This window comes from Argentina silus (assembly GCF_951799395.1).
Source record: "Argentina silus genome assembly, chromosome: 15".
NCBI lineage: Eukaryota > Metazoa > Chordata > Actinopteri > Argentiniformes > Argentinidae > Argentina > Argentina silus.
The window spans coordinates 12,802,161-12,824,191 of NC_139669.1; the positions used below are offsets into that span (position 1 = coordinate 12,802,161).

General features: G+C 39.4%; 2 protein-coding genes across 2 annotated transcripts; one reads left to right on the plus strand and one right to left on the minus strand.

Moving 5' to 3' along the window:
• Positions 1-1,121: 1,121 nt before the first annotated feature.
• On the minus strand, positions 1,122-2,513 carry atox1 (antioxidant 1 copper chaperone). Its single transcript, XM_083685881.1, has 4 exons — positions 2,377-2,513; positions 2,108-2,180; positions 1,602-1,752; positions 1,122-1,448 (listed from the first exon to the last, which is right to left on the minus strand). Exons 1-3 carry the CDS (start codon positions 2,383-2,385, stop codon positions 1,628-1,630), a joined length of 207 nt encoding a protein of 68 aa, XP_083542007.1. The 5' UTR covers positions 2,386-2,513; the 3' UTR covers positions 1,122-1,448; positions 1,602-1,627.
• A 471-nt stretch (positions 2,514-2,984) lies between these two features.
• On the plus strand, positions 2,985-22,026 carry slc36a1 (solute carrier family 36 member 1). Its single transcript, XM_083686248.1, has 12 exons — positions 2,985-3,131; positions 4,115-4,229; positions 4,628-4,754; positions 5,159-5,249; positions 5,661-5,749; positions 6,458-6,547; positions 6,816-6,900; positions 7,508-7,738; positions 9,583-9,681; positions 9,772-9,938; positions 11,542-11,711; positions 19,951-22,026. Exons 2-12 carry the CDS (start codon positions 4,199-4,201, stop codon positions 20,208-20,210), a joined length of 1,440 nt encoding a protein of 479 aa, XP_083542374.1. The 5' UTR covers positions 2,985-3,131; positions 4,115-4,198; the 3' UTR covers positions 20,211-22,026.
• The last annotated feature ends 5 nt before the right edge of the window (positions 22,027-22,031 follow it).

A 22,031-nucleotide genomic window follows, 5' to 3' on the forward strand; every position in this document is an offset into this window, starting at 1 on the left:
AATAACCAAAAGCATGCACTTGAAAATACCTAACTGACTACTGTGTGGTGTACAAATACTCATATTTGATGGTGGGTTTCATATCAGAGCCTATTTATTTTATTTCCAGGCACTTATAGCTTGTCTTGGATGTTCCTCTCTGGTGCCAGAGCACTTTCCTTCATTGCTCTCTTCACAATTAGACCAGCTCTCACACAGGGGAGGAGAGCTATTCCTGCATTACTCCTGAACATTTTTTCAGGTATGAAATATGTCTCAACTTGCTGCTGTGCACACTAAAGGAATCCTCACCGCATCAGGGCATATGCCTCAAGGGAATACTTGACTTACTGTATATGGACATTTGCATTTCTGTTTGTAATGACATGCAAGGTTACATTATTTGGCAAATCAGCAAGGATAGTTCAGTTTTCATCATGTCTTGGTTATCTTCCTGGCAGTTGTGCTTGGTGCGAGTGCTGTGATTGCCTTCTTGGTATCCATCAATGATGTTAACATACTGTGGATGGCCTTTCTACATCTGCTGTGCCACCCTCTTTTACTCCATGGTAGTGTCTGTTCTCTTGGGACTAGTACACAGTTCCACTTGGATTGTTCCAACACACAGAGGCAAGGGATGGTCAGTCTGTTATAGCACCATAGAGCTAAGCCAAGACCAAACTGTCTCAGAGATAGTATATATTCTTCATTGCTTCAGAAATGTATATTTCAGACCTGTTTTCAGACTTGTTTCAGACACCTCAAGAATGAGTGTCAATGATTTACAATTCCCTAACTTCACTTATTGCATAACATTCATTAACCTATCCTAACGTGATGACAATGTGTCATGTTTATGACAATATACATGTCATTGTGCATAACACTGTAATACTGTAAGTATGACCCTGCAAGAATCCTACATCAAAAAGGACTGAGTGTGCGAAATTAAAACAAAATAAAACACTGCCTCCCAGTGGTAGATTTAGTAATCGTACAAATCTAATATAAATGAGCTGGTACAGAATGTTCTCTTGCATTTTCCACCCAGTTTTGGTGGAGTAACAAATTGATCAATGCAACACTTTTCTATGAGATTAAAGACAAAAAAAGCAAACAAATAAACACAACAGGCTCTGAAGTGGAATCAACCATTTAATTTACATGTGGGAAAACAACATTAAGATTTTAAGAGGAAAAGTTAGTACAAGGTGATTGCCTTTTCCCCTAACTGCCCAAAACAATGTGAATTACAAGAAAGGCTTTTTTTTTTCAAAACAGACATTGTACATAATTGAATACTGTGCATATAGTGTTCTATGATACTGGATTTTCATAGTCTTTAGCTAAAAGTGGTGGACAGCTTTGCAGAGCTCATTCCAGTGGTCCCTAAAATATGACAGCTAGACTGTTCCAAACAGTCAGAAGAGGTTTCTCTCATGATCCTTCGCATCAGCAGCAACCATCACCTGCCACACAAAACAAGAAAAAACAAAACAACAAAATACCACTTGATAAGTGACATACTACTGGTGGATTGAATGATGCATCTATAATTTCAAGGGTAGGAATATGGTAAAGCAAAGTTCAAATCACGTTTTGAAAAGATTTAAGCATTTCACCTGTTCTCCACAAGAAAGAGGAAACTTCATTTGGGGCCAATGTAGTTGGCTGCCTTTCCAGTTTTCTTCAATGTTTCCAGGAGTACATCAGTATCCTTATCGGACTCAATAAGAACCTTCTTGTTGGGGAGGTCAATATCAAATTTGACATCTTTCTCCAACAATAATACAAGAGACATGAAAACAACTTATTTTCATACAATGTTTTAGCAGTGTTACCCTTTAAAGAGTGAGTCGCAGAACCAAAATATGAACAATGACTCATGAGGCAGGTACATCCCATGACATATTGAGCTGTTTGTGCTCAATGATTGACACTGACCATGAAAGCAACATTTATTTATTAACTAACATGATTTGAAGTTAAATCATTTGTCAACAAAGTCACCTACAGTAGGACCACAGCATTTACAAAATAGTTGTTTTTATTGTAATTTTATAGCAATTCATAGTTTACTGTTATTGGGCTAGTAAACGTGGCTTAAATAGAACACATTGACACTCACCCAGTTTAGTGAGAACTCGATTGACAGCACCTGAGCATCCCTCACATGTCATGTCGACAAAGAATTCGTGCTTCTGTGGGGATAATAATAAATCACAAACTTTGCTATTCATAAACAAGAGAGGCAGCCATTGGCGCTAGCTTGTTTTAGCTAGCTAGCCAAACATCTCAAGGCATGCAATACGTTGCTTCTAGTCTTTTCAGTTAGCTGGCTACATATATTATCATTCATAGATAGCTATGCGGCATGCAGAATGATCAACAACTCACGGTCGCCATGTTGTAGTAATATTTTGAGGTGGATTGCCAGATCAATGGATTTTCGCCTCCTGAAAACCTTGAGTGAATTGGCTACCCGGTTAATTTCAGATTGCAATGGACTACATCAGTTACATCAGTTAGGGATCATCAATAAGTTCTGTAGTAATTGGTGAAATGATTAAAGATATTTAAAGCGAAATGCATATACGATAGGGTAAGGTGATAGTTTGATTGTACATACTTTACATTTCAGTAAATGTAGATTACTGTACCCTCAAAAAGTGAACTAGATTTATTTTGTCGCATCCAGGTCACTTTCTCTAAGCCCCTACATGACATCACCACACTGTAGTAACGTGACCTATTGATGACAGAAACCGGGAAAACGATGTTTTATGCCATCACAATAACTACACAATTCTGGCATGAGTGTGAATTTACGTTGCTGCTATTTCGTTCCTCATTTAGCCAATGTTATCGATATTTCACTAGTAACTAGCAACAACGTGTGAGAATTGTTTTCGGGCAACAGTTCCATAAAGTCAGCTGACATGCACCATCATCAGATCATGTGATCTAACGCCCTGTATGGCGGAAATGGTCTGCAGACCGCAGATGTTTAAGAGCAATGTCAAGCTGATCAGACTGCTTGCTGAAAAACATATTGAGGACAGTAGACATTAAAATACAATTCTGTCATGAATTTGCACTCAAATGAACACATGTAAACGCTAGCTAAAGGAACAGTCAGCAGCTTTGTCAAGGTAAGTCACCTTACTGAGCCGATTAATCAATTATTTGGTTTGAAGCATGAAACGAAATTATTATTATTTAGCTAGCTCGCAACTACAGCGGATGTGGTGTTTATAGGTGACGAATGGGATTAGTTTATTCAAGTTATCCAATGACCTATATCTCTAAAATGTATACTGGCATATCATGTTTACTGAATGGATTTGCTACTGTTCTATAGTACCGACACTTATGACTACTGTATCGTGTCAAACTTAATCGGTTAGGCTATCTCGAATGAATGCCCTTTTTGATTACGTGGATTCTCAGGGTAATGACATCACTAATCGATGATTGAGATAAATTATCGTTTTCACTTGATGTTGATTGTCAGGAATGTACTGTTGTTAGGCTACTTAGATCATTTGTTTCTCAAATGCAAAGGCTTCAAAGTTTCCATTCAATCTTTCTTCTTTCAGTTCTTGAACATTTACCATTTATGCTACATAATATTGACCCATCCACTGTGATTAACAACATACTGCACTGTCCAGCTCAGATAAGGGTTACATAACTGCATTTCAACATAGTGAAAACAAAGTACAACAATCGTTAAACTTAAAGCCACATACCACAATTTGAAAAACAACAAAACATCGGCCGCTCCACGCAACGCTGGAATATGAGGGTAAATGTTACCAATGTCAAATTCATAGTAAGAACTCTGTGACATCAGCATGGGAGATTGAAACATATTTTGAAGCTATACAGAGTTTGCTTAAGTCCCTGTTTGTTAATTGTTTGTAAACATTGGAGTAAAACAGCCATATACTATAGTTGGGGTTATGATCGTATAAGACAGTTGTATTAAGCGCATGAGGCATCTACAAGAAGCCTAATATTCCTCAATAATCTATTGGTATATATCTTAATATCCCTTAGGCCTTGTAAGGGATGCCCTGCAAACACTGAACTAAGAGAGCTAACAGCACTGTGTTTTTTATTATCATTATAGTGGCTGTCAATGTGGGACACCTCCACCTGCTGTCCTTAGGTTCAGAGAGGCTGGCAGTGTGAGGATCCACCTACTGGACCAGCCATGACCTTGAACGCTAATGGTCGTGACGATGGTAGGCCTACATTATGTTTAGCTCAAGAATGTCCTTTGAAAGAAGAATTTTGCATTGATGATAATCTGAAATGATTAGGCTAATGAAAAATGACCTCATGCGTTCTGAAAGCTAGTCTCCTGTTTCAACTGCATTCTGTGAAACATGGCAATGGCCTCAATGGTGTGATACACCATCTGGTCTAATGCTTATGAATATTGTTTTCTCTTCAGAGCAAATACAATGAATGCAAACAGGTAGCAGGAGTGGCCCACTGAATGCACACTAGTTTCATTGTATTTTGTATCCTCTTAATCATGTATTGTGTAGCAACCTGAGGTAGTAGAATAGGAATCTCAAGATGTATGTTTTTGTGATTATTTTTTCCTGAAATTTGACTGTATGTCTTTATATCTCAGGCCCAGCTTTTTCAAACCTAATAAACAGCCCCTCTGAGGACAATATTCTGTGTCCTCCTCCTCCTCCCCCCGGCCCCTCAAGAGTCCAGAACGAGTATGAGCGAATCGGAGGTCAATCAGGAACTTCGTAAGGATGGTTCATGTTACATCCATTTGTATTTCTTACTTGATAGAACTTATTAATACCTTATAGAAGGTATTTAAGTCTTGTAGGGTCCAATAAATTACAGCTATCAGGTGTCTAGGATAGTTTAAAGACCTGATTCTTCTTGTGCAGCAAGAAAGCATAGTTGTTCAGTTTTTATTGCACTTCACTTTGTTTCAGTTTCACAGTGTCGCATTGCTGAGGTCATGGATACACACATTTGATATTGCAGTGCAAGAGAAATCATGTTTTTGCATTATACTGAAAACCTGCTATCTGCAATTGATTGACTTGGAGCCTGCATATTGTGATGGCTTGATGAATTTGGCATTCATGCATGATTGCAAGATATGAGTGGTAAACATTTTGCTAATATGTTCTTGCAGTATTTGTCAGACTCTGATCCACCTGCTGAAGGGAAACATTGGTACAGGACTGCTTGGTCTGCCTCTGGCTGTCAAAAATGCTGGGCTTGTGGTAAGCAGATACCTATGAATATTATTTACTGAAATTTGTTGTTACATTTATTTTTGTACAATCAATTGTTGATAAAGGCAAACTGCACTGCAGGTCTACTCGGAATCTAAACTGTGTTCTCTAAGGACAGGTGGGCTTTTGTGTCAATGTCCAATGATAATGTCCATGAGATGAGATGAACAAAGCTTGTGAACTGTGTCAGTTTCACCACCGTTTAGCCTATACCTCCAATTCAGTTTGACTTGTAGTGTGGTTTGCCTGTATCCGCAATTGATTGAATTGGGGCCGTAGTTATATTTCACTTAAATTTAAAACACTCGATAAAGAGGATGTACATATCTAATAAATGCACTTGGAGATGGAGAAATATGATCTGTCTTTGTTTTGTTGTCTTCCTCTCTTGCTTTACAGTTAGGGCCTCTGAGTCTGCTTGTCATTGGCATAATCGCTGTCCATTGTATGAACCTCCTCGTAAAATGTTCACATCATCTCAGTGTAAAGTAAGTGAACTCCATTCACACCCAGACACCATAGCCTCATCTGCAACCACTCTCAATATTCAACATCGTTTCTGTTGGTTCGCACTGTCAGAGTGTGACATGACCACCATAGAAACTCTTTCACTCACGCACTTCTTCTTTTTTTTTTTTGGGGGGGGGGGGGGGGGGTGACAGACATGCAAACAAACAGAACATAAATCCGGCTCACGTGAGCTGGTGTGTGGTGCAGCATGCCTAATCCCACTTTATGTCCTGTTGTCATCTCAGATTCTTCCCATTATCAAAATAAATAGTTTTTAATAACAATTTATTAATATTAATAATTTTAAGTTTTTCCAAAACATTATTGTAATTACTTCTACCTCTTAGGATATATCCGAACAAACCCAGATTCTCTTAGAATACCTTATGCTATAGATTATATTTATTGTGTAGAAATAGACAACAAACATCACTGACTGCGAACTCAACCACTGTCATGACAACAGCATCTCTGTGAGATTCCATACACAGGTGACCTAGTGATAGGTCTCTGCATGGTATTCACCGTGACATTTTGTAGACTTCGGTCGGAAATAATATGGAATCTGCCACAGTGATGTTTACGCATTGTTTTAGTTTTTAATCCTTTCTTCCTTCCTTAATTTATTTTTTTCTTTCTTTCTTTATATATTCCTTTCCTTTCTTTCCTTTTTTCTTCCTTCCCAGGATGAACAAGCCATTTATGAATTATGGAGAGGCGATGGAGTATGGTCTGGAAAACGTCTCATGGCTCAGAAGACACTCAATATGGGGGAGGTAAAAATATGTTGTTATTACACAGTAATAAAATGTGTATCTAGGTTATGAATTACACTAAGTGTATTTGTAAACATATGGGTTATTGCCTTCATATAATGCACCATGTATTTTTAAATATTGCATTTAAAATCATCTCTCCACAATGCTTAGTTTTGGATACGTGTTTTTGAGGACCCCTCTTGTTTTCTGGTGTTTTGATGGTTGAATGGTCTTTGACTGTGTCCTGTTTTGGTCTTTAACTGTGACTTTGTGACCTTGCTTTCAGACGATTAGTCAACCTGTTCCTCATCATCACCCAGCTGGGCTTCTGCTGTGTCTACTTCGTGTTTCTCAGTGACAACGTGAAACAGGTAAGAGACATCTCACACAGGGCGTAGGACCTTTTCTATGCCACTAGATGGTAGTGTTTAGCTTTTCCTGACAGGGGAGGCTGGTGGAGGTAGAAATTGGAGGACCGTCTCATTGTAATGCATGGAATGGAATGAGGAATATTAAACACGTGTGTCTGATACCATTGCTCATTCCATTTCATGCATTACAATAACATGTTTGTATTCCATTCCATGCATTACAATGACACGTTTTTGATACCATTCCACATTCCAGTCAATGCATTACAATAAGCCTCTCCTCCGATTTCTGCCTCTGCTGATTGCTGACAAGTGCAAGCATTCTTGGATGTTGTTACTGTGTCTGCGGAGCTTACCAGGTTCACCATAACTCTTTCGTCTAATCATGGTGATTCATAAAGTACAAGTCATTTTTGTGTTATCCTAAAACTATACTCTATAGTAGGTCTCGTGGCAGATTTCTATCCACAGATTAAACCAAGTGCTGAACTAAATTGCACTCTTGACGGAGACTCTTGATGGAGAAATTGAAAAAAAGAAAATTGATGCATCTAAGTCTAGATGAAGGCCACCATGTGTTCATTGATGTGTGGCCTTTTTTGTCCAGGTGGTAGAAGCAGCAAACGGGACAACCATGAACTGTCACCCACCATTGACCAACCAAACGGTTGTGCCTCTGGTCCCCAGCTTTGACTCGCGCCTCTACATGCTCTGTTTCCTGCCCTTTGTTATCCTGCTGGTCTTCACACGCAACCTCAAGTACCTGGCACCCCTGTCCCTGGTGGCTAACCTGGCCATGTGTGCTAGCCTGTTTCTCATCTACTTCTATTCACTAACGGTAGGTACACACACACACACACACACACATATATACAGTGCATTCGGAAAGTATTCAGACACTCCCCATCCAACCTGACAGAGCTTGAGAGGATCTGCGGAGAAGAATGGGAGAAACTCCCCAAATACATGTGCCAAGCTTGTAGCGTCATACCCAAGAAGACTTGAGGCTGTAATCGCTGCCAAAGGTCCTTCAACAAAGTGCTGAGTAAAGGGTCTGAATACTTAATAAATAAATAAATGTGATATATATATATATTATTATTTTTAATAGATTAACAAACATTTCTAAAAACCTGTTTTGGCTTTGTCATTATGGGGTATTGTGTGTAGATTGATGAGTGAAAAATAGAATAAGGCTGTAACATAACAAAATGTGGAAAAAGTGAAGGGGTCTGAATACTTTCCGAATGCACTGTATATACAGTATATACACAAACAAGGATTTAGTGTTTTGTACTGTTCTTTAGACTGTGTTTGAATGTGTGTCGTCTTAATGTAGTAATATACAGTATCTAAAAATTAGGGCTGTCAGTCGATTTAAAAAAAAAAATTATGAATTGAAGGTTTATGAATTTGTTCCTATTAGTTGAAGACAAAAATCCTAATCGTTGAAGACAAGTGGTGCCTAAACAATGAGTAACAGGGTACCTCACAAGTTAACAATGAAATGATAGCCTCCAAATCAAAGGTGTGAATTGCCATTCTCTTTCCATAGATTAAGGGTGTTATACGCTATGAAAGTCCATACATCATAAACTGCAGAATGTAAACATAACTAGAGACATTCATCTCGTTACCACTGCTAGGTGAGTCTCGAAGCGGACATATTTATTGTTAATAGCTACCAGTTAACTAGCAGTTCGGCCTGTCTCAAAGTGACGTGTCTCCAATTATGTTTACATTCTGCAGTTTATGATGTATCTTCCATATTGTATTGCTTGAACCGAGCTCCCTTCATACATCACTTGTTGGCTCACTCCAGCTATAATTTATTGTCATAGAAATCTGATGAATTTTAATTGTCAACTAAGGCGTTCGTTGATTAATCTGTTAGATGAGTCGATTAATCTGTGCAGCCCTACTGAAAATATAATTAATTTCACTCGTGCAGATGAGGACTATCAAAGACTGATCTTCAGTGGAAATGTTATTGTTTTGCTCTTTCCTCAACAAAAAAGAAAAACAAACAATCTTGATAAAATGTTTGAACATTATGATGATATCATTCTATGTAGACAAGTCTGTTCTCTGTACCAATGCCCTCCCTGGCTTTTCTCTTCACTGATTGAGTTGTGGTAGTTATGGATGAAGAGGCAACTATCTGTGACAGGCTCCCTTGATTTCCAATTCCCATCTGAACATTTAATCACACAATAGGTGCCTTTGATAAATAGATAGCTGTTCCATGCCCAGATAAATGGGCATACTTGGGAAAGCAATTTCCCACCCGCAAAAGAAAGACAAAAAAAGATTTATTTGCAAGTAATATGAGATATATAGAATGATTGTTGACACTCATAAATCATGTTGAAGGAAGATTTAGACAAAAGCATGGAGCATATAATGGAACCACAAAAATGTTTTTTTTTAAATGCTTATCAGTTTTGTGAGTTGTATGAGTCTTGAGATATACCATAGACAGATCATTCTTTCCTTGTGTTTACGATACTATGGATCAATATGTCTGGTCAATTGTTCAGACATTTATGCACAATTATGACACTGAATGTATGCATGTATGTAACTATTTGTAAGAAAGGTCATTGACCTGTTATGCATTACATTATGGAGTGACTACTATACTTAACTAAACTACAAATGTTTTTACTTTTTCATTGTCAGAACATCACATACCCTATCAACTTGCCAAAGGTGGGAGAAGCCAAGTCCTACCCCCTCTTCTTTGGAACTGCCATATTTGCTTTCGAGGGGATTGGAGTGGTAAATATGACTTCATGAGTTTTATGAATACACATTTGGTGTTGTCTTATTTGTTTATCTGTGTTGTTGTGTGTTGTTTTTTCTCCTCAGGTCCTGCCATTGGAGAATAAGATGCAGAATCCTCAGAGTTTTAAGCTGGTTCTCTGCCTGGGCATGGGCATCGTCACCTTCCTCTATATCAGCCTAGGCACCATTGGTTACATCTGTTTCGGGGAGGCGATAGGAGGGAGCATCACCCTTAATTTGCCCAACTGCTGGTGAGTCATTGTGGTACACTGCTCACAACCCTTTGAGGCAGTGTTGCCAGAAACCGTTGTGAGTTTTTGCCTCAGTATGCCTTAATTCAGCGAAAAGTGGCTGTTGGCCATTACGGTGTTCATTGTTATATGTTTGTGTTCTTTGTATGTAATTTCTCTCAGATTCGGAAAGGGGTGGCTAAGTAAGTGATTTGACAAAAGTAGGCTAGGCAACCGGTCAACTCTCTCCATTGGCATAATTCCCACTATAGACTAGCTAACTGAAGAGCTGATCAATGAATCGCATTGATTTCCTCGACATACCCAGCATTTATATGTACCCTCGAACCCAAATGCAAATTCACTCTATGAAGCCGTAGTGACTCACTCTAATAGCTTTTCCGCCAAGACACTGGAAGCCCATCAGTCAAATGAATCCAAGGTGTCAGATACAGTACAAATGCACTTGGACTCCGTGATCCAGGTGTAAATCATTTGAAGGTAAGTACACCCCTGCTGCTTCTTGGCGTAATGGAAGTGGGCAGACCAGGCATCGGAGGTAGGAGAAGGTTGTTCTCTGGCCTGGTGGAGCAAATCTCAGTCAGGCAGTCGGGCAGCTATAGAGGAAGCAGATTGAACAAGTCATGGAGCATGAAAGAAGGCTGCATGAAAGAAGGCTGACCAATGAGCTTTAGGGGGGAGATGGGCACAGGCCCAATTTCACTGTTCTCTCAAGACTAAGCTGTCAGTATTAGGGCCAGATCTGAAGCAGAACGTAGGCAGGGTCTAGGGGAGCATGCTCAATGCACACAGCCCTACATGGCCTGCAGAGTCAGACCTTCCAGGAAGTGGGCCAGAGATGTCAATCAGAAACACCACTGGGGTATTTAGGATGTGATGGTGACTGATGCCTTCTGTTCTCTCCAAGTCTTTACCTGAAAGGTAAAGCCTTCAGCCTATTTAATGTTAAGGTGAAATATCATCTTGGCCTGAGTTGCCGCATAGGTCAGTAGTGAAAGCTTCTCCGGTTCTCCGTTCTCCACTTTGCTACCACAGCAAAGGCTAACAGTTAGCAGTGCCCTCTCCAATAGACAATGGAACAATGTGATATTTCACATCAATGTGTATTTTGTATTTTGAAGTCGAGACAATTTGAAGGGGCAGTCTGGGATTCAAACAACACAAAGCGGTCTCCCTGCCACTTTTTTGGCAATCTAAGGGATTGGGCTAGAAAAATGAATGAATGAGTTATGAATGCAAGGACTGACCATGTATGAGATCATAATGATAGTTGTAACCATGTTTTGAAGCTATAGAGTGTTTGTTTACAATTACATTGTTTATAAACAATAGAGTAAAACAAGCTTATATTTTGGTTTTTGATGGGGTAAGACAGTTGAACTAAAGTTATATTTATAGTTATAAGTCAATGGTTATACTGTGTATTATCAAACATGGATGTACCAATCCCAGATTGCCTCTTTAAGAGATGGAGACAATTCAACAATATAGATGGCCATGTGCTTTTCAAGTGTGCTAATGAGCTATGACTACTGACTACTTTGATGACTACTTCAACTATGACCGTAACCACTAACCACTGTGTCTCCCTCTGTCTATGCAGGATGTATCAGATCGTCAAGCTGCTCTACTGTTTTGGCATCTACATCACCTTCGCCCTGCAGTTCTACGTCCCGGCAGAGATCCTCATCCCGCCGGCTGTGGCCCGGGTCTCACCGAGATGGGAGCTGGCTGTGGACCTCCTCATCCGCACGGCCCTTGTTATCTTCACATGTGAGTCACTCAGTCTGGAGCCTCTGGCTGAAGTATCGTCATAGCACATGTTTATTGTCAATCAAGGTCGACCAGACCTGGGTCAAACGGATGCATTCAAATACTTGAGCTGCACTTTACTTAATTTCCATAGTACCAGGCAGCTTATGTACAGTACCTTAAGCAAAATCAAGCACACCTCAAATAGTTTTTTTTCTTCTTTTTTTTGTATTTTACACAGAGTACTGAACCAGGTCTGAGGCCTACTCTGATTTGATCACACTTTTTAGAGAACCCAGCATACAACATACAATGTCTAGGCATGATATTATGTCCTATCTGTGATTTATTTCATATTATACTGTATTATCCTTTTGCTAGGTTACTTACGTGCCATATAGCCTTCTTGAAAGTTATCTCAAGAGTAAGGCCCTTGTGTTTCAACTCTATTTCTAAATGTTACCTTCAGCTCAGAGAAGGATATTCTATGTTGTTATTTTTTTAGCTCAGAACATTACGTCATGTCCAGTAAACATGAGAACAACAGGGATGTGAGAAATATGACACACGGTTGAAGAGCAATGCTGAGTAGTGTTGATGTGTGTGTGTACGCTTGTCGTGGGAGGGCAGTTAGTGTGGCGATTGAGCGTGAGTCACAAGCTTGCTCCTTGGCCACCACAAATGAACACAATAAATCACTCCTCTAAATGCCCATGATTAAACCATCTGCACCCACTTCCACTCTCGTCCAATGTATTCCCTTGTGCACAGTATTAGACGACAAACAGTTATAGCTGTGGTATTTTTAGCTATGATATTCCTGATATCGATTTCCTCTCAACAAAGCCTTGTGATTCTCTTTGAATAGCTTGCACTTTGTCCTTTGAGGAGTTATATTGGCCAACTCATCCTGAAGCCACAAATGGCCCTTTTGTGCACTAGGAGGCAGTCTTTTACACATTTCTGCTGTAGCCATCTGTTCATCCCAATTAGAGGATGAAGGGGGTAGAAACGTGAAGATCTGCCCAGCTTTCACTTCAGCTCAGTCCTGTCATCGCTCCTAAAGTCTTAATTTGAAAGATTTGATATTGTGAAGGTGACACACTTGATCAAATCGAGTATGTGTAATAGAATTATGCTTTTGATAGGGCAAACACCTTCTGTGCATACCTGCCTGCCTGCCTGTCTTAGAAGCAGTTGGGCCTCTTTGTTATCTGACTGTTTCAACCATGTCACATTGATAGTTCTCCTGTGTGGGGAATAGATTTCTTACACTAGACCCACAGACTGATTGCTGATTTTAGCATCGCATGGTCCTCGTCTGGGATGCATGCATAGGCTGTCAGGAGATGAGGGAGCCATCTTGCCTTGTTATTTGCTGTATGGTCCGCAATTTCCACATATAGAGGTACTTGAATTTCTGATGGAAGCTTTCCAGAGATGCATTTATCTTTCTTTCATCATTTGTCCAATAACCCCATGCTTCTGATTTCTAGAACCTAGTAGATAGCCTTGAAATATGCAGGAGAAGGATAATGTATGTAAGCTAATGTTTGTCTGTAAATAATGAGTAGGCCTAGATGCTCTTTGTTTCCAAAGTCATTCCAGCTTATGTGTTGTTGTTCTTCTTCTTGTTGTTTTTAAAAGAGAGAACGTTTTTTGAAAACTGTTGTCATTATCCTACTATTGTTCTGTGATCAAAACTCGGAAACCGGAACTAGAGTTCTTGGAAGTACCTGTTGAAATTTAAAGGGAGCACGGTGAACAATGGGTTCCAATAGTGTAATCTCTAGAACAGAGAAAGAATATAGAAGCATGTTGCATCAGTGTCTGACTGGTGGTTGCTAAGATCAGTTATTTCATGTGTGAGGTCCCTCTCATTGATATTTGGATAGTGATCTCTAGATGTTGAGTACAGGGGCTATCAAACCAACTTCACAGTCGGTTGCCTCTCGTGTCGCGTGTCACAAAAGGAACTAATCAAAGTTTGCAGTGGCTGCAATCGATGATCATTTCCTTCGCTTGATACTTTTAAAGTGCTGCTTACTGCTTCAATGCCTATCTGGCTCGGGGTTAACTCATCACCTCAATATTTAAATATCTCTTACAACATTTTGTAGGTTGAAGAATAGCCCCCCCACACACACACACACACACACACACATTGTATTTTCAAATGATTAGAGAATCCCTAGAGCACTTAATAGTGTTCAATTATTATTTTTAATTAAATTCTAAAAGTTTAATGACTGTTGAAAATTCTACAGTGTTAATACCTTGTAGCTTGAGTCACGGATTATTTAATTGCTTTACTTTTGACATCCCTCTCAAATTTTTGTTTGTTTCATAAACCAGGACTAGAAATGTCACATGTGATTTATAGTGCCACATCAGTGTATCCCAGAAACCCCTCTGTCCTCTCCTTCCTTGTTACTATACGACTTCTCAGTTATCCTGCCATGACAACTTCTCACACTTGTTAGCATTGTTCCCGATTGTAAAAGACATCTTGTATAAACTATCTTTGCCCTCCATGGTTGTATTACATATTGATAAAAATATAAAAAGGAATACATGCATATGCTACTTTATGTCTTTATGAAATTTGCTGGATTGTTCACTATGACCTTCCTGCTTAATGAGTGGAAGCCAAGTGGATGAAGATTGCAGTGCTGTAAAATAACACAAAGACTCTATAGGGAAGAAACAATGGCATGGTTGGAGGGATGACGTAGGCTGTAGGCCTGTTCATGGAAAGTAATTGGTTACGAATGTGAGAAAAGGTTTTCAAAAACAAAGATATGTCACGGGGTCCTTTATTCCCTGGAGGTAGGCTTTTGTGTTCTACGGTATATGGCACACTAGTGCCCATGGTTATCTGACTGGCTGTTCAAGAGAGTGGCTTAGAAGAGTTATGCTGCTAATACCAGTAACCAGGGGTTACTTGTACATCAAGCTTCCTCACGCTACAGAAACGGGAGCTAGGCTCCTGCCCTATGGGATGTTCTGGCTTGTCTGTTCCAGCGCACAAGGCTACTTAGTTATACATGCATACATGAGATCTGCCTCTGTACTTTAACCCTCATAAGGAGTACATAATAACTATCATAACAATGAAATAACAGTTCTCATTACATGCTTATGACAACTGACTTGATGTCAGATTATAACAGCTGAAAACAATGTAGCTTATTTCAATCAGAACCCTTTTGATCATGATATTCAATACAGCCAAATTTAGGCCTATATCCATAGGGAGCAATTAAACTACGCTATAGTTCAGACAACTCTTTGAAATAGTAAGTATGATGGATATCCATTAATAATTTCGTTATTTCGCAGTGGTTTTTTTTCCCATTCTATGAGAAGTCCTTGAAATGTGAATGACAGCTTCTCTCAGCGCCCTCTTCAGATTCTTCTCCTCTGTTAATTCTGAAAACTTCAGTGTTTTTTTTTTATTTTTATGAAAGATCGTTCAGTGTGAATCGGAATGCCCAGCTGTGACGTCAAAGCAGCTCTCCCAACGTCAAGGGCTAAATGCCAAGAGGCAAGGCATTGACTGATGTCTAGGTTGTCCAATTTTGCTCTGATCCATGGTCATTTCATAGAAGCCTTTAATTCTGAATGAACTCTGTTTACTTGAATTAGGCTGCTTAGACTACTCATTCTTATCTCTCTTTCTCTGTTTATCTGTCATGCATTTTAACTGGAAAATCAGATAAGAGTTTAAAGACACACAGCCTTTCGCAAACTGACTGTGTTCCAGTCTGTTTATATATAATATATATACCATTTAGCTGACGCTTTTATCCAAAGCGACTTACATTCACGTAAGTGCATACATTTTTCAGTATATATATCTAACCCACAACCTAAGCATTGTTAGCGCCATTCTGTTTCTGAGTGCATTTCCCCACAAATTTGAAAGCTCAGTCATTTCAATGCTTTGAATTCTTGTTTGAAGTCAACACTTTACCATGGACGTGTTACTCCCGAATGATATGTTTGGGAATTGCTTTCTTGGTGTTTTCCTCAATCCCAGGAGTCGTAAATCACGAAATGAGGAGTTTTGTGGGAGCTAACATAGTAAAGCAACAAGTTCTTTGGTTCTTCGCCCCAGGCCTCAGTTACAAAAGCTAGCGTGTTGCTATGCTCTTGATGGAAACCGGAGTGGACGTTGCGTGAGCCCCCTCTGGTCTTGTAGCTTGTCTAGAGTAGCGCAGTGGCAGGGAGGTGACACGCTACCGGAGGGGTGTAGGACCTGACACTGCCCCACGGGTCTGCCTGGGGGATGTGTTTTTACACTGACCTCCCACAGAGCACAGGAAGGACCACAGGTCTCTGTTCTCCATCTCAATCCCTCCCTGTTTGTACCCTCTTCTCTCTTGTGAAGAGAAAGCCCCCCAAACTCAAAGTGACACCTTGGTTAGGAAACACGGAAGGTCTCCGAGAATGCCAGGCAGAAAAGGCTGAAGGTCCTCCCACAACCTTCTAATTTGTATTTTGTCATATACTTTAGCTTTTAGTTTTATTGGAGATAAAAAATTGCATGTTGGTTGGGTACTTTTTGGACAGATGTTTATTCATTGAGGATAGTTAGTGTGAGGTACTTGTTTTCCCACTTTAGATAATTTCTCTCCATCTTTCTGTCCTTTCTATCTGTCTATATTTCTTTCATAAGGACTCACACACAGTGCCACACCACCATAGCTGTGGTAGATTGAAAGTTAAACTGTAATGTGTAGGTGTAGAAAATTGGTTTCTTCTATTGACTGGTTATAGCTCTCTCGTTCACAAAACGTTGCTGCCCGCTTATTGCCTGGTTTCTATTCTGCCTAAGATGCATGCCAATTATTTCAAGTCATCGTTTCACAAGAAATTGATATGGATTTATTCATGAAACCACGCAATAAGCAAGCAGCAAGGTTTTATTTATTGTGCTCTCCCATTGAGAGCTATAATTTGGAGCAATCATTTTCTGCTATTGTCATCCAGAAAAGAAGAAGGTAAACAATCCTCAGCATTTGATGTTTTTCTCCACAGAAGCCCCAGCTCCCTTATTGGCATTTCTGTTTTTATATGCTTTGTCATTTGAAGGCGCACCTCAAAGGAGTACTTAATATCCTGCTCACACAGATTCCGCTATTCCATGGTACTAAATCTCTGTTTCTAAATCCCCTAAGGCCTTTTTTGTCATGCTTCTGCAACAGTTTTGATATCCTCTTAGAATGGCAAAACAAAAAGTCTTTCCTTGTGATGTTTTGCTGCTGATTTTGGGTGTTTTTTTTGTTCTGTCTTCTACCGTTCTACCTCAATTATTTAATTGTTGTTCTTAACATATATTCATGACCTGGTTTATTTTTCTGCATAGAAATGACGAGGTGTAGAATCTGGTAACTGTAACTGGAAATCATCATTTGAAGTTCATGTCTAAGGGAGTATGTTAGGAATGTATTCCTAGAGTTGTAGTCTACCATCCAATTGAATATGCCCTCACCAATTTAGTATCCACTCTTGATTAAACCAGGGAAGGATGTACTCATACTTGTAATAAATCTCAAACACACCTTTAATCTCAAATAACCTTGAGGCACTCAACCTTGTTAAATCAAGTAGGTTCTATCTCAGCAATGTATTTTTCCAGGAACAGTCAAACCAAAATCCTTCCTCTTTGATTGCTCTTATATTGTGTCTTAAGGGCTCAAGCAGTTTCATTTTTAATAAATTCATTTTTTTTTTTTTGCCATTTTCCATGGCTCGGCCAATTTGAATCTGAGAGAAACTGATTTCCTTCCAACAACTGTTTGAAATACCTTGCTAAAATGGTATTATTACTCCTTCACTGGCTTCTAGCCATGTCCCGTCCTTCCTCTCACCCTTTGTTCAATTTGTCAAGGGATGAAGAGACAGAGAATTTCATGTTTGTAGAAATGTCCTGAACTTTGTAGTCTTGCAATATAACTTTCTACTTGACTTGCAGTGCGAAAGGTTATACAACCATAAGATTCCAATGATAAATGAGTCAAATCAAACACAGCTAGGTGTTCATACTGTATGAAGATATGTAATCAATCTTCAGCAGTTCAGCAAGGCAAAAGAACACCACTTTTTTCTTTTCTTCAATATAGGCCGTTGACTGATATGACAATGTTGGATACTGTTGGACACTTTGCTGTGTTTGCAAATAAAAAGGCTTGCTCTGTAGAGTGCTTTGTTCAGAAGTCTACCTAAAACAGAGTGGCAGAGCTCATTAATGTGGAAGCCTCCCGATTGACGAGCCAAAGAGTTTTCTCTCTTAGGTTGAGCGGATCACTATGTTGACGTTAGTCTGTGATGAAGTGGCTCAGGAAGGTGAGCCAGAGGTGAGGGCTGGAGAGGAATAGAGGGATTTGGACTCATCAGGGGGGTGGGAGGCATGCCTGATGCCAAACTTATGACCAAGAGGGCCACTCTTGTTTAGGGAAATTCTATCTCTTTTGGCAGTGGTGTCCTCAATAATGTAATTATTAGTGTCTGATGAAACATGATTGCCAGGCCTGATTTGCTTGACTCAAAAGCAAATCATGTGTTACCTTTCCTTTTGGGGAGGGGATTTTAGTTTGTGCACTAGCTCTTTAAATTTCCCCCAACACATAAATGTATGGTGAAAAGATCTGCTGATGGAAGTCACAAACCTTTGAGGAGAGCAGTTCTATGGTTGTCACTGTTCTGTAGTACTGTTGGTAGTAGATCAGTTGGAAAGTCATATCAAGAGCTTGAAATCTGATCAGAATAATGTATTTTTTGGGGTGAGGATTGGCAATATCTAGATTGTTTAAAAGAAATGTGTTTAATGTTGCTGCAGGCACATTATGTAAATTAGCCTAACTTGACCCTGAGCGTTCAGTAACAAAATAACCATTACAGATAATAAATACTAATTGTGACTATTAGTTAATTTAATTAATGAAAACAAATGCAATTTGAGATTGCCTATGGGAGATTGCCAATTTATTGACTATGGGAGAGGAAAAATCATTGTTTCATCGACCTGACAGAAATATTTCTACACTTTACTTTGTTTACTCTGCATTTCGCCGGTTGTGAGAGCCACGAGTGACATGAGACACTAGTCATAAAAACATTTATTTAACTTATTTTTTTCTATAATTCAAATACTCTCACAAGTAATACCATACAAGTAATACCAACGTCCGTATGGATATTCACTTCACGTCATTCATTCATAATAACTGTGCCCATCCCTAGTGAGGAGGGGTGATTCTACTGGTTTAAGGTCACATTCTCCAAATGTTCCCCCCTCAGCCTTTTGAAGTTGTCTTGAAGTTGTCTTCTCTCTGGGGAGAGCCATCAGCTTTAGCTTGGTAGTTTGTTTTCTGTACATTAGGCTGACACTCTAAGTACACCCCTCCCTGGACCATTTGTCTTGTTTGATTGCTCGGAGAGCTTCAAATGCCTTTTCAAGACCCCTTATACAAGGACGCTTTAAGAGGACTGGCGCATTTACTCCGGGAGTCTCTTGCGAGGTGGTTTGCGGACTTGTCACATGAAAGCGCAACCTTCCCATCCCCTTGTAGGTTAATTTGACAGACTTTGTGAAAATGGTGCACAGACAATTGATGATGGTTCAAAGACTCTATCGGGCGCTCGTAATGTGTGTCAAACACACAGTGAACAAGTGCAGTGGACTTGTCTTCTCCTCTCTCTATAGAGGAGATGGTAAGTGACATAAGTGTGTGCACGTGTACGTGTACGTGTGTGTAGCTTTGGCTAGGGAGGACAGGCGTTTGCAATGTGCAAATGTTTGAAGATTTAAAAAACCCCATTGGTTTCCTGTGGCGCACGGTGAGAAACAGAGAGAGTTCTGTGTGGCAGAGCAGCAGGACATCGGTGCCGACTGATTTCGGCGAGCACAGCTGCCCGACCCCTGTTTACATCAATCCCCTTAGCAACAGATGAAGATGACTGCTCCCCCAGTGGCCCGCACAGCATGGCCACTGGCCTGCTCCACAGACACATGAAAAACAGTCATCACAATGATGCTTGTTTCGGGCTTGTTTTCTCTGTTCTGCTCTTACTGTTATTTGTTTAATTCCCCCCCCCCCCCCCCCCCCCATACTCTCTCTCTCTCTCTCTCTCTCTCTCTCTCTCTCTCTCTCACACACACACACACACACACACACACACACACACACACACACACACCTCCCTAGGTAAGCGTGTAATATGTGATTTTTTTGTCCCTTTGTGTTCTCCACAGGTGTTCTGGCCATATTGATTCCTGAGCTGGACCTAGTCATCTCCCTTGTGGGCTCCATGAGCAGCAGCTTCCTGGCGCTGATTTTCCCACCCATACTCCAGATCTTGACCTTTCACACCGAGGGGCTGTCGCCCCTGGTGATGGCCAAGAACTCCATCATCAGTGTCATCGGCCTGGTGGGCTTCATCGCGGGGACCTATATCTCTATCCAGCAGATCATCACACGCAAACATGAAGAAACTTTCTTGCAGATCCAGTGAGGCTAGACAGTGACTCTGGTCTATCAAAAGATCAAACAAACTGTTCAAACTCTTTATCAATTTTTTCCCTGCTACATCCATTGATTACAAGTTGATTGATATGCTATTGTGACTGTAGTGGTCATTGGTCCCAGTGGTACTTTTATTTAACAGAATAATGGTATATATACAGTACTGTACAGTATAGAGAGCATTTTGACACAAGAGCTTTACTCTGTGCCTCATCAGCTTGCATGTTTTTCTTTTGTATATACTTTACCATGCAGCAAGCACACGGTCTGTGTATTTTAAGCTTTTAAACTTATTTTAATTTTAACATTTCAATAATTGGTTAAAACAAGGCACTAATACTTGTCCCTGACATACATTGTTGCCATACATTCTGAAAGTGGTTAGATAGCAAATGTCACTTTAGCATTATGGGCCTCATCTTGAGGAATATGGTTTAATCAGGGCCTAACTTTTAAAAACCCAATGACAAATTGCCAAGGAGATGTCTAATATGAATGTCAAAGCACAATCACTCATATTCTCATAGTAATTTGGATTTGAGTTTATTAAAAAAACAAAAATGATTATGTCCATCATTTTTGTTGCATATGCACATTGATTCATGACAGACATTAATTATACACTGACTGCAATTTGTACAAAGACTATTTGGTGTTAAGAAATGTTTGAAACTGAACATGCTTTATCGTGTTACCAATGTAATTTGTTGTATATGTCATTCTTCTGTGCAGTTGAAATAATTGCCTGTTGATAAGTTTGTTTATATTGGTGCTTTAATTTATTATATTTGTCTCAAATGGCCTGGCCTGTAGATATAAACCCTACACTTTATTGGGGCTAAATGCAGTGTTGTATATAAAAGTGTACAAATACCTAAACGGCTACAGGTAAAAGTCTTTTCAGGAGTAGTGTTTTTTTTAAATTATTATTATGTTTTGGGGTTTTTTTACATTCTGAGCTACTTTACATTACATAGGGCATATAGTAATGACACATAACTAGTAACATCTATGTAAGTACATAGTTATACAAGTAACTGCTCAGTGCTAATATATGATTAGATTAATTGATAAAGATGTTGCCCTGTCCTTCCATACTGTATATATTGTCATTGTTATTACTATGTTATATGCCAGAGTTATATTGGATGGGATCCCTTCTACCACCTAGAACATCCTAATGTAACCCATGTGTATATGGCCAATGTACTGTACAGTTGGAGCATGTATTACTGTCTACCGTTCTCATTCACCTCCACAAAATCACAAATCACTCCTCTCTAAGTTGGAGGACATGTTGGTGTTTTCCAGACTCAATGGGTCAGTTGGATGTGATGCTGACATACTGCTTCAACTAGTTCAGACTAGTTTTGAGTATTCGTGCAAAGTTTTAACTATTGTTGTTTTTAACTATTCATAATGAAACAGGGAACTGATACTACGAAAATACTGCTGAAAAATTCATAATGGCTGTTTTTCATAAGTTAGAATTCATGTTTCAATGTCTTTGAAGCCTTAATTAGAATTTCACATTTATCTAGTGAATTTAGTTTGATTTAGGTTTTCTTGGTGTTGTTCTTATGGGAATTCAATTGGTTGCATTACCAAAGATATTGCTAATGTAACTCATTTAATGGGAATAAACATAAATATCCATGATATGTTAACCATCAACAGCCTCTCATGGCTATTCAAAATTGTAAACCAGCTGCAATGCAATATTGTAAATTTGAGTCTTTGTAAATGGGTCACTAACTGAATGAAAATTAAATGAATGTATTTTCAGCATAATAAAAATACTTTAAAGACT

Bases quoted from the DNA above. Each gene is read 5' to 3' on its own strand.
- atox1 (XM_083685881.1), bottom strand. The intron at 1,753-2,107 runs GTGAGTGTCAAT...TGTTGGAGAAAG, and splicing joins TCGAGTTCTCACTAAACTGG to ATGTCAAATTTGATATTGAC.
- slc36a1 (XM_083686248.1), top strand. From the start codon at position 4,199: ATGACCTTGAACGCTAATGGTCGTGACGATG. The intron at 5,750-6,457 runs GTAAGTGAACTC...CTTCCTTCCCAG, and splicing joins TCACATCATCTCAGTGTAAA to GATGAACAAGCCATTTATGA. The intron at 9,939-11,541 runs GTGAGTCATTGT...CTGTCTATGCAG, and splicing joins CTTAATTTGCCCAACTGCTG to GATGTATCAGATCGTCAAGC.